This window comes from Anomaloglossus baeobatrachus, chromosome 1 (assembly GCF_048569485.1).
Source record: "Anomaloglossus baeobatrachus isolate aAnoBae1 chromosome 1, aAnoBae1.hap1, whole genome shotgun sequence".
NCBI classification, from domain to species: Eukaryota; Metazoa; Chordata; class Amphibia; order Anura; family Aromobatidae; genus Anomaloglossus; species Anomaloglossus baeobatrachus.
The window spans coordinates 643785405-643798499 of NC_134353.1; the positions used below are offsets into that span (position 1 = coordinate 643785405).

Sequence of the window (13095 nt, forward strand, 5' to 3'; positions counted from 1 at the left end):
TGTTAAGTGATTGAGCCGGAAAACAAAATCGTCCAGATATGCTATGGTTAAAAGCTGCAGCATGACGGCCACGTGTGAACGCAGCCTAAAACCTCACTAATGCACTTTGGGGGTGTTGCTTTTCTTTTCTAGCATTACTTGAAGTTAATGAAGTTACGATTTTTATTGCTAGGTTTATAGTTCCAAATAAGAGGAAGATACTGTGTATTCTAACATCAGCGCTGCAGAGCAACCCAAAGTTTCATACGGAAACCACACACAGCAGCTCTCGCTACAGAGCACAGGTACTCTGGATACAAGCTGTATACTTAATATTGCCTTTTAATTTATATAGGCTAGAAAAGTTACTTATATCTAACAATTTGCACAAATGTTTCATAATTAGTATTATGCTTATAATCACTTATTGTCTTCTTTACCAATAATCATCCCATAGAATGAATAGTTCACTGTTTCCCCCTCCACGTAGAATGGAGTATTTATTAGATTATTTTCTTTTGTTATTTTATTTTTTTAATCAGTTTAGTCTTTCTTGAAAAGGTTTTATTTTCTAAGAACATATTTTCTGTCTACATGGTAGATGTAATGTACAGAAATTGTGAATGCGTTGCATATCTGGATAACAGTGTTTGCCTCCCTGCACGGTCATTTCCTATATATTTATATATCATAATAATTTAGGTGGAGGATCTGAATACATTAACTCCTTAAGGCAGCTTACAATGTTCACTGTTGGGACTTTATGTCTTCCTTACTGTCTTCTAAGAAGACTTCCAGAATTTTATTCTCTGCTTACATAGGGCTGTTTTGGTAGAATGTAATGTCCGTGACTGAAAAAGGTGAAAAAAAACTCCGTGTAAGGTAAAAATAGAAAAATCAGCAATTCAGTTAATTATTGCTCGGGTTTTCTTTGTACAGTGTTTACAGTGTAGTAAAAATGATCATGTAATATTATTTTTTTGGGCAGGTCAGCACAATTATTATTAGTTTTTTTATATTTTGCTACTTTTTTTTAAAATAAAAAATAAAAATAAAAAAAAATAAAAAAAAAATAAAAATAATTGATTACTAGGGGTTAGGATGCATTAAGACATTGGGAGATACAAAAGTGTCCCAGCAGCCAGGGTAGGCACCAGCCCATCTGGCCCTGTCACTGTGTTTGTTATGCAAATATGGGTGCTTCTCAGCTGTCCACATCAGTGATTGGATTACCTAAACCTTTTGCTTGTGAAATGCAGATTGCAGGACTTTACTAGCAATCGATCAATCAATATTAATATTAACATATCAATTATTTTATATTAATATTAATTGTATTACTTATAATTGAGCATAATTAAGTATGCTGACATCAACCTATCGAGTATAAGTGGTTTTCTGTCTACTGATGTGAGTTTATGACATCAACCTAAATACATAACCTAATAGCGCAGCTTTTAACCCTTCATCTGCTGCAGCTGTCATTATTTGCTTCAACAGTGCTTGTATCTCGCACAACACCTCCAGGTGAGCAGGCTATTTGCTCTCTTTTTTTTCTCCGCTATCTTTACAGATAAGACCTTATTTGCGCTTGTCCCTTCCTTTCCTAAGCTGGTGTCACACATAACGACAACGACAATGACGTTGCTGCTACGTCACCATATTCTGTGACGTAGCAGCGACCTCAACAGCGACGTCGCTGTGTGTGACACATAACAACGATCAGACCACTGCTGCAAAATCATTGCTCGCTCCTGAATGTTCCAGGTCATTTTTTGATTGCTGCTATCCCGCTGCGCCATGCTGATAAGCGCTGCATCCTTGTGTTTGACACCACAGTGTCGTGGGCGGAGGAGGGGACGCTGCGCTCTCCCACTGCTCGGGTCTGGCTGCCGCTGCTGCTGCGGCCTGCTGCTGCTCAGTGGCTCGAGCGATGGGCCGGATCCCGGGGACTCGAGCGGCGCTCCTCGCCCATGAGTGAAAGGGGTTTGGTTTTTGGGATAATTTATTGTCCGTGACGCCACCCACGGTTGTGGTGATTGTGTGGACACCACCGCTGCTCTGTCTGGGGATCCCGGGAGTGGTGGTATGGAGCAGCTAGTTGTTGATTGGCCCCTCCGTGGGTAGGGGGTTTGGTGGTCCCGGGGCCCAGTGATGGGGTTGGGATGGTGGACAGGCGGGTAATGGGGCCTGTGGAGGTGCAGGGACGCAGGGGTAGCACTGTGCCGCCCGGCACGGAGGTACTCACTCAGCCCAAGGATGATGACACAGTTCACGGTAAACAAACGGCTGGTTGGACGGGTCCCTCGGACGGCTACGGTGCTGATGTTCCTTGCAGTTAGTGGTGACGGTCACTTCCCTGCACCTAAGTACGGTTCTTTGGTAGCGATGGATTCCCACCGGTAACCCGCTCCCCAGCTTGGATATGAGCCGGAGGAGCCCCTCTCTTGCCCGCAGGCGCTGGCCCTGAGAAACTGGTGCCCTGGCGGTGGCGGTGTCTCTCTTTAACGGTCGGACTGTTGCCTTCAATTGGGACTTGGTTGTTGGGAGACCCTGAGGTCCCCTTCACTGACGGATTTGGCAAATTCACGGCGACTCCTAGCCTTGCCGGGATCCGAAAGGCCCCTGCCAATGGTGCTGGCTTCTCTTCGTATACCGCTCCGGTACCGCCGGGCCACCACCCGTCCACGGTCCTTTCGGCAACCTCCAAGTAGCCTCTCCTGCAGACGGTCACCGTCGTCTGCCAACCTTGCTGTCTCAGTCCGGGGCACACACCCGGACTAACTTCAGGCTGTCACTTTCTCTGTCACTACTCTCACTGTCCTCCTTCTCCTTCCTCTCACTTTGAACTCTCCACTTAATCTCCACTTCACTCCTCACTCAAGCTCTTCCCTGAGCTAACTGCCTGGTTTTCCCGCCTCCAGAGCTGTGAACTCCTCGGTGGGCGGAGCCAACCGCCTGGCTCACCCCCTGGTGTGGACATCAGCCCCTGGAGGAAGGCAACAAGGATTTGTGTTCTGACCTTGGTGTTCCTGCAGGGAATGTGGGGTGCATGTTGGTGTTGTGACCTGTGACCCCTGGCTTGCCCAGGGCGTCACATTCCCCCTTAGCAAAACGCAGACCGTCCTCGGGCTGCCCGTCCAACACCGGTTTTACTTTCCTCTTTTTTTTTTGAAAAAGATAAAACATATACAAGTAGAAAAACATCATCCCACATCGGGAGGCACATTGTTTAAACGTTACGGTAACAAACGGTTGCGGCTGCCGCTCTCTCCCACCCAAGTAACCTGGCCCTGATGCTGCCCCTAGAAAACAGGCAGCACCCCTTGACCCCAGTCCTGAACCAAGTTACCCGAGCGGGATCTGTCCTTCCCCTCCAGAGGGTAGCCACCGGTTCCTGTGGTGGCTGGGCTCCAGCCTGCTCTACTGCGGGCCCTCCCTCCAATCTGCCTCTCCGGAGGCGGTAATGGTGCTGCAACACAACAATTTTATTTACAAGCCACTTAACGTCTGTGGTTGCCCTGCAAGTTCACGGGCTTGTCCATAGAGAGTTCCCTATGCAAAACATGGTGGATGGTCCCCACGGGGACAACAATGCTGGCAACGGCCGGTTTTCCAAATCACGGTTGACAATCAGGTTAATCCTCGGTTCCATTTCACTTATCATCTTTCAACTTTCATTTGCAAACTTTTTCAAAACTTTCAAAACGCACACAGACTTTGGTCCCAACGGGGACGGTGCAACGGTGTCCCGCTGCCATCACTCGGAGTCCTCAGCATCACCTGAGGGAGGGGGCTCGGCGCTCACACGGGACTCCTGGCTGCCCCTTAACTTGGCATCCAGCGCGAACCACCCCCTCTCCCCACAGTGCCGGGTGTACTGGACCAAGTCGCCCGGCATCAAGTTCCGACCAGGGTGCTCCTCTGGCAGGTGAGCATTCACATCCCGCCGGGCTATAAACACTTCGGCCTCCAGGCCCAGTTCATATATGAATCCATAGCCCCGGCGGACATCAAACCGCCTCACCTGCCCTTCATACAACGGGCCCCGGACACGGAAAGTTGCCTGACGGAGGTTCTCTTTTTCCCGGATTGCACGGGCCACCAACTCCGCCTTCTTCCTTTCCCTCTCTTCAATCTCCAGCCCCAACGGTACCGGCTCCCTGTCCCAGTACGGCGCTGCTGCGAGCTCCGGAGCACGGGTCGGGCCCCGCGGGACATTTTGGACGCTGCCCACTGTTAGGGATCTGGGCGGCAGGTCCCGCGGCTTCTTGGCCTTGGACGCCGCCTTGCAGCGGAAACCCAGCGCAACCTCAGCCGAGGTGGGGGGGATGGGCACAGGGGCTTTCCGCGGTTGGGCCTTCGGCACGGAGTGAGCTGTCGGCTCCGGCTCGGGGGACTTCTTGGGGGATGCCTCCGGTTCACACTTCGGGGCTTTCCACGGCAGCACCTCCGGTTTGCTACGGGCTCCGGCTACAGGTCGGCCCGCCGGGGCGGGCATGCTGAGTATCGCTACCGGTTGCGGTGGCAGCGGGCCTAGTGGCGGGGTCACGGCTTCCGAGACGGGTGGCGAGGGAGGTAACAGGGCGAGAGGGTTTAGACCGGGTCCCGCAGCCGCGATGACCGGCCCTTCAAGGGCATCGGGGCGTGGGTCACTCACCCTCCCTTCCTCAGCTTCCTCCTCGCGTCTCCGCACGGTCGCTATGACATCCGCCATGTCGGTCTCCCACTCCTCCATGAGGAGCTGCATTTTGACCTGCAGCCTCTGGTAGAGCTGCGCGGTCCGGATCTCCACCCACGCCGCGGTTCCCGGCGCGGGGGCTACGGTGCTTCGGGACGGCATCCACATGCTGCTGGCGGCTTCTTCCAGGAACAAGATGGCTGCAGAGTCCTGGCGTCCCTGCTTTTATAGCCGCGGCTACATGCACTCAGTCGCCATTTCGTCCCCCTTAGCCTCTTTCCGGCCCCTCCTCTATCGGGGCGGGATTTTGGCCTTCGCGCCTCTGCTACTCGAGAAGACGCTCGAGCGGGAACTCTTCGCGCCAAAGATGGCGGCTTCTGAAATTTTCCGGCCGGACACCTCCGGCGGTCACAAGGCGCACTTCTACCCAACGGCAGAGCGGTAAGATCCTGTTCGTGACGCCAAGTTGTCGCAGGCGGAGGAGGGGGCGCTGCGCTCTCCCACTGCTCGGGTCCGGCTGCCGCTGCTGCTGCGGCCTGCTGCTGCTCAGTGGCTCGAGCGATGGGCCGGATCCCGGGGACTCGAGCGGCGCTCCTCGCCCGTGAGTGAAAGGGGTTTGGTTTTTGGGATAATTTATTGTCCATGACGCCACCCACGGTTGTGGTGATTGTGTGGACACCACCGCTGCTCTGTCTGGGGATCCCGGGAGTGGTGGTATGGAGCAGCTAGTTGTTGATTGGCTCCTCCGTGGGTAGGGGGTTTGGTGGCCCCGGGGCCCAGTGATGGGGTTGGGATGGTGGACAGGCGGGTAATGGGGCCTGTGGAGGTGCAGGGACGCAGGGGTAGCGCTGTGCCGCCCGGCACGGAGGTACTCACTCAGCCCAAGGATGATGGCACAGTTCACGGTAAACAAACGGCTGGTTGGATGGGTCCCTCGGACGGCTACGGTGCTGATGTGACGGTCACTTCCCTGCACCTAAGTACGGTTCTTTGGTAGCGATGGATTCCCACCGGTAACCCGCTCCCCAGCTTGGATATGAGCCGGAGGAGCCCCTCTCTTGCCCGCAGGCGCTGGCCCTGAGAAACTGGTGCCCTGGCGGTGGCGGTGTCTCTCTTTAACGGTCGGACTGTTGCCTTCAATTATGACTTGGTTGTTGGGAGACCCTGAGGTCCCCTTCACTGACGGATTTGGCAAATTCACGGCGACTCCTAGCCTTGTCGGGATCCGAAAGGCCCCTGCCAATGGTGCTGGCTTCTCTTCGTATACCGCTCCGGTACCGCCGGGCCACCACCCGTCCACGGTCCTTTCGGCAACCTCCAAGTAGCCTCTCCTGCAGACGGTCACCGTCGTCTGCCAACCTTGCTGTCTCAGTCCGGGGCACACACCCGGACTAACTTCAGGCTTTTCAACTGTCACTTTCTCTGTCACTACTCTCACTGTCCTCCTTCTCCTTCCTCTCACTTTGAACTCTCCACTTAATCTCCGCTTCACTCCTCACTCAAGCTCTTCCCTGAGCTAACTGCCTGGTTTTCCCGCCTCCAGGGCTGTGAACTCCTCGGTGGGCGGAGCCAACCGCCTGGCCCACCCCCTGGTGTGGACATCAGCCCCTGGAGGAAGGCAACAAGGATTTGTGTTCTGACCTTGGTGTTCCTGCAGGGAATGTGGTGTGCATGTTGGTGTTGTGACCTGTGACCCCTGGCTTGCCCAGGGCGTCACAGCAGCAGCGACGATCGCTACGACGCTGAAAACAGTGACGTAGGACTGAAGGCAGGACAAGGGCGTGTTTTTGCGGTGTATTTTGCAACGCCCCTACGACTCCGATTGGTGGTTGCAACAGCGTTCTGATTGGGTGCCTTGCCGAAGGCGTTACAGTGATTTCATTTTTTAAGTTCCATTTTTTGTTCTATGTAGTAGATTCTCTGTCTGGTGTCGCTAGTCCGTTGTTTTTTCTGGATCTTTCATCAGACCTTGTGATTGAAAAGGTAGGTATGCTTTGTGTTTTGAAATTGTTGTATATAGGATAGTACTTTTGTATATGGGAACAGTATTGTACTAGTTGAATTCTTGTACTTAGGGAAGCAATATTATAATATTTATATTCTTAAACATAGCGCTGTAGCGATCACCAATAGGAACAGAGGGGCGTCAAAAGAGGCAACGCAAACCATGTGTAGGGGTTAAAACCACGCCTCTATCAAAGTCTAACTCGTCGTGCAGCGACATGTCTGAAACCAAACAACGACCGTCGACGTCGCTATGATCGCTGCTCCGTCGCTGCTTTATTTAACATGTTTGACAGCTTACTAACGATCATCTATGGTCGCTGCTACGTCGCAGAATATGGTGACGTAGCAGCGACGTCGTTGTCGTTATGTGTGACACCAGCTCTAAGGGGTACTTCTCACATAGCGAGATCGCTGCTGAGACAGGTTTTGTGAAGTACCAGTGACCTCATCAGCGATCCCTCTGTGTGACACTAAGCAGCGACCTGGCCCCTGCTGTGAAATCACTGATCGTTACACACTGTTCTGGTTCACTTTTTGCTCATTGGTCTCCCGCAGTGCAGCACACATCGGCGTGTTTGACGGCGGGAGACCAACGAGCACCGACTCAGTGTAAGCAGCGTACGCTGGTAACCAGGGTAAATATCGGGTAACTAAGCAAAGCGCTTTGCTTAGTAACCCGATGTGTACCCTAGCTACGTATACAGGGAGCCAGCGCTGGCAGCCTGTAAGCGGTGTACGCTGGTAACCTGGTTAAATATCGGGTAACCAAGCAAAGCGCTTTGCTTAGTAACCCGATATTTACCCTGGTTACTAAGCACAGCATCGTTACACGAGTCGCTGGTGGCTGGTGGTTGGTGTCTGGTCGCTGGTTAGATCTGCCTGATTGACAGCTCACCAGCGACCATGTAGCAACGTACCAGCGATCCTGACCAGGTCGTATCGTGGTCGGAAATGCTGGTACGACATTTAGTGAGACAGTACCCTAAGCTAGGGCTTATTCAAATGTTAGTTTTTTTATTTAGGCAAAAAACTGATCAATTTACATCAGTGTTTTCTGATCAGATTTTCACTAGTCTTTGGGTTTGCTTTTAGTATCAGAATTTCACCATATGGATAGGAAATAAATATAAATTCTAAAACATTATATGGGGTCCCCCGTATATTTGATAAGCAGCCAATTTAAAGGAGACAGGTGGTGAGGGCAGGCCATAGCTATCTACTTTACCTTGGCTGGCTATCAAAAATTGGGGGACCCCATGTAATGTTTTTACATTTTATATTTATTCACTATCCATATTTGTTTGTAGGGCAGTTGTACTGCTCTTACTTCCATTTTGCTTGCTTTTGCAGACCTCTAGGCCTTATTATGACCACTTTACAGCACCAAAGTTCAAGACCATATTGACTTATGTGGGGTTTGGGTCAAGTCCAGGTACCAATCCGAACTTTAAACTAAAGTTCGGCAAAACCTGGCTAACCCGAACATCCATGCTCAGTCCTATTGAAGACGTCACCAACGGAGGTGCATCGCTATGACTCTTCACAACAATACTCAAAGTCCATTTAATGCGAGCCAGATGCTCCTTGCTGTGCCACTGCATCTTTAATTATTCTTAGGTGAACACGTGTTCCAGTCTGGCTATCTTCTCCTCTTTGACTCTCAATTCTGGCTACACTTCTGCTTTTATCTCCCGAGCATCCCCAGTCTCCTGGAACTCGCTGCCTCAACACGTCAGACTATCTACTACACTTGCAAACTTCAAACGGACCCTGAAAACTCATCTGTTCAGAAATGCCTATAATCTACAATGACCTCACTGCCCCACCACCGTGCGGAGCTGCTTCCCCACCACCGTGCGGAGCTGCCGCCCCACCACCGTGCAGAGCTGCCGCCCCACCACCGTGCGGAGCTGCCGCCCCACCACCGTGCGGAGCTGCCGCCCAACCTACACCCCACCTACTGTCTCCTCCCCAAAATCCTTTAGGATGTAAGCCCGCAAGGGCAGGGCCCTCTTCCCTCTGTGATAGTCTGTCTATTGTAACGTGTATATGTATTCTGTATGTAACCCCCTCATGTACAGCACCATGGAATCAATGGTGCTCTATAAATAAACAATAATAATAATAAAAAAATAATATCTAACACTTGCTGTAGGCCCCACTTACCTGATATAAGGAATCCTTCTGCCACTTAATCCTTCTTTACTTCAGAATGTGGTATCCAAGTATGGTCCCCCTTCTTTCACACAACACCCATAAAACAATCAAGTCTTCGAACAGCAGGACCATAGGTCCTTTTCTCTTCAGTACTCTTCCCTATCTGCCTAACAATCAGGATGTAACTTCCTATGCCCACTCTTTTCCTCCTATCATGACCTGACCACAATTGTTAACTCTGAAGCTAGGTAGGTGTTGCAGGCCACCATATAGTTAAAACCACAAATAAAACATGACATTGCATTATATTACTATATGATCCTTAAGGGAGTGTTGACCGCTTCTCCTCTACTTTACATATGATAGAAACTTGAGAAAACGTTTTGTTCATAAAACTATTCCTTATCAAACTTTAGTGTTAATGAAAATTAGATCCTAAGCACTGATGCAAATTGGTCCTTTTTTTGGCTACAAGAAATTTTCACTGCTGTCTGAATATTCTTAGTCACTGGTTTACAAGATACAATAGTGAACTATAAAATGATACGTAATATTAATAAGTAAAATGGATTATTTTTCTCTTCCAGGCACTTTCTGGAAAGATGTCTACAAATATCACCCATCTTCCCTTCAGTTTTACACAGGACTCCATGCCAACTGAAAATCTATTTCAAAGGAATAATATCTCTGATGAATATACACTTTTTCTTTGCTGTGTTTATTCAGGGAACACGTTGTTGGGTCTATCAGTCATATTGGTTATGTGGGCCATCTGGCCAGAGGTCAGACGCTCCTTAGGTCTACCCGTTTATGCCGTCAATCTTCTCTGTGCTGCAATCCTGGAATGTTTGAGTTTACCATTTGGAGTGGCCTACCTTTTACACAGCTTGGACATGGACCCCATGGGTTGTAAGATTCTTGGCTTACTTCCGAACATTGCTCAGAGGACGGCAACAATGTTTACCTTGTGGATATTTATTGTGCGATATGTTGCAGTGTCTCACCCACTGAAGTACAAGAAATTTTGTAAATGTTGGGTGTTGGCATCAGTTAGTATTACATTCTGGCTGACAACAGTTACCATTTCAGTCCTTGAGCAAGTACTTTCCAGAGACAAAGTAAATCTCTGTTTTCCTATTTTCAGATACGTGCCAGAATGGCCGCTGCTGCATTTGATCATATCATTTCTTTTTAGCCATCTGTCCCTCATTCCTCTTTGTGTATTTGCTTACCTTATCTCCCATTCTGTGAAGAACTCTGACTCTGTCCCCACTGAGCAATATAAAAGGATCAGCAGACTACTTGCTTTTGTCGTCGTTAATTTTGGCATATTTTTTTGCCCAATGCATGTTGTTCTTCAATACCACCATATCATTATGTTACTTGGGAAATCAAGTTTTCAAGTAGAACAAAAGCTTATTTTGTCTTATCAGATGATGTTTGCATTTAACACCTTTAGTGTGATGATTGCCCCTTTTTTCTATATTATTAGCTCCAGTACAGTAAAAACAAGACTTAAGGAGCTTTTGAAGAACAGATAAAGTCTACGCTCATGTGCAGTGTAAAAATAGTACGCTCTTGAAATAAAAAAACTGCAGCAAAATGAGGTTTACAGCAGATTGCGCTCATACGCTTTGTGTAGCAATGGGCACAATTTGTGGACAACTCACAAGAAATCAACAACAGGACACAGCAAAGCATCAGAAAGCCACAGAAGCCCTCATATTGCTTCTGATTTGATCTAAAGCCCACCAATGTAGGACTGTATTCTCATCCATACACATCAGATATCTGCAGCAAGTATACCCAATGTGAACATGGACAAACTGCTTCCATCCAACCCAAAGCTCGAGGATATATGCTATTCAATAGTCACCATAATTCTTAGTAAATGCCTTGTAATCTTAAGAGCTCAATGAGTTTTTGCTATTAGTGGGATAAGAATAAAGTTGGAACCCAAGAATAAGTGGAATTGGACAGGGCAGAAAGATCTATAGCTAGATAACTGAAAACAAAGAATAGGAAAGGTTTGTACAAGATGTCGAAACAAATAGCACATTTCCTTCTGCTCTTCTCTGAATACGTCATTGTGGTGTCTGAATGGTGGAATAATGTGCTAATGGCTATAGCGTGAGGTCTCTACTTTGCGTTCCCACAGACATCTGACTATTGTACTTCCTTAGTGGTAACATAAAGGTCACGAAAAGTGAATTATGGAAATGTTTATGTGTAATAATAATTTGTAAATAATTTGCAATGCAATTTTTTTTCTGAAAAAATAGAGATGTGACATAAATAATGATATTGATTAAACCGATTCTGTTCTTGTTTATTAAAAGCATTTATCCATAGGGCTCCCCCGGCTGAAGAACATTAAAGGGGTTGTCTACTTCCAGGCAATCCCTTTTGATTCAACATGTTTCCCCTAGGTAAAATAGTAAAGTGTAAAGTACCAGAGGACAGTCATGGGCGAGGGTTGCAGTCCTCAACCCACCCCAGCACGCTGCAGGCACAGGGGGGCAGAGTAGTGTATGGAGTGTGTGTGGCGGTGATACCCTGGCAGTGGCTCCGGGCTCTTCTATGCTGCTGTGCCGCCTGGCATCTGGTGTGGCCAGAAGACATGCAGTCTCCTGTCCTCCAGATTCAGCTGCCGGGACTTCAGTACCTGAACAACCAAGGACTCCGGCGTCCTGTCTCTGGCGCTCTGCTCTGGGGTGAGCTCTGTCACTGCTTCCCTCCCAAGGCTCTTCTCAACTTCCTCTCTCTCCTCTTCCCTTTTACTCACTAACCCCTCCCCCAGGTCAGAATATATAGGGAAGCTTCCCTTAAACCGGGTGTTAGAGCTTCCCCTTCTGGTCTGGAGTCAGAAAAGTGTTGGCAACTGGTGCTACCTGGCCAGGGGGACCCCCTTCTTGCTACCAGGCATACCATCACCCCCTGTGAGGAGGGCAATGCTACTTTGGCAACTGGACCACTGGGGTGCCACACTAGTCCGAAGGTCTGGCTCTGTAGAAGTGAGAGGATTCTTACAGTTTGTGCTCCAGCTGTACCAGTGACCGCACAGGTGATCTGTCTGCACTACTTACAACTGCCAGCCTAGAAAGAGACGATCTCCTCTTTTCCACTGTTTTTCTGGCTTTACTTTCCTAACTGAGGGGGCTCTCAATTCAGTCTCCTTGACTCTTTCTTGTCTCCTCTCTCTGCCTATCTCCTCCATACTACACTACTCCACTCCGCTGCATCTGACCCTGTCATACCTTTCACTCCTTGTCACTCCTTCATTATCTGCCTTAACCAGGAAGCAATGTTCCCTATATTCTTCTGTGCTGGGGACTGTCCTCCCCCTATTAACCCACGCTGTTCTGTCCCTCACTCTAGACTCCCTTACACCCTAGGACCCAGTGATACCTAGTGGTGGTGGGCCAAATTACACAGGAAAAAGCACACACATGAATACATTACTCTAAAATATCATCACTTGTACTTGTACTCATATAACTTCTTCAGAGGGCTGCGGTGCACTGGACACCATCTTACAAAAGACTGGTCGGCAACATTCCAGAGATGACAGTACTTGTGCTCCAATCACCACCGGCTCCTCTCCCCACCTTTGGACAAATTAATCAACAGGTAATGAGCACTGCGGCTGCCATTCACTTCCTATTAATTGCTCTGAAGGTGGAGAGATAGAAGCTGGCGGCGTTTGTATGTGGGGAACACGAGTACCAACACCCCTTGATTGGGGTTGACTGGGGGAAACGTGGAGTTAGAAGGGGTTGTCCTAGTAGTGGATAAGTCCTTTAAGGCTGTGTGCCCACAATGAGTTTTCAGTAACTTTTTGATACAGAATATTTTTATTTTGTCCTAAACACAGTGTCTTACAGTTCCAGCAAAGTGGATGGGATTTATAGAAATCTCATACCCAATGCATAAACTGACCTGTGGTGTGTGCTTTTGTGACGCCCTGGCCTATCAGGTCATCACAAGGGTGCCGTGCAATCTGCCCTTCTGCATGGTACCCGCTCCTCCTTGGTTACGGGTCCTGTCCCTTTGGTGTTGCTAAGAACAGGTATACACAAATCCTGAGAACACTCTGCACCACACCCACCAAACACCCATTAGGCAGCCTGAGGGGAAGAGGGCCGGCCAGATGGAGGGATGGTATAAGGAGGGCCAGAAGTGTCAGTTGTAGTCAGAGAGTGTCAGTGAGCAGTGACATGAAGAGGTCACGCTGTGGAGCTGGGCTCCTGTACCCATCCCAGGTGCCGGAC

The 13095-nt window shown here is 49.0% G+C and overlaps 1 protein-coding gene across 1 annotated transcript; it reads left to right on the forward strand.

Moving 5' to 3' along the window:
* The first annotated feature begins 209 nt into the window (after window positions 1-209).
* Window positions 210-10531, forward strand: LOC142296954 (G-protein coupled receptor 4-like). Its single transcript, XM_075341118.1, has 2 exons — window positions 210-284; window positions 9412-10531. Exon 2 carries the CDS (start codon window positions 9427-9429, stop codon window positions 10363-10365), a length of 939 nt encoding a protein of 312 aa, XP_075197233.1. The 5' UTR covers window positions 210-284; window positions 9412-9426; the 3' UTR covers window positions 10366-10531.
* Window positions 10532-13095: the final 2564 nt, after the last annotated feature.

Bases quoted from the DNA above. Each gene is read 5' to 3' on its own strand.
- LOC142296954 (XM_075341118.1), top strand. From the start codon at position 9,427: ATGTCTACAAATATCACCCATCTTCCCTTCAGTTTTACACAGGACTCC.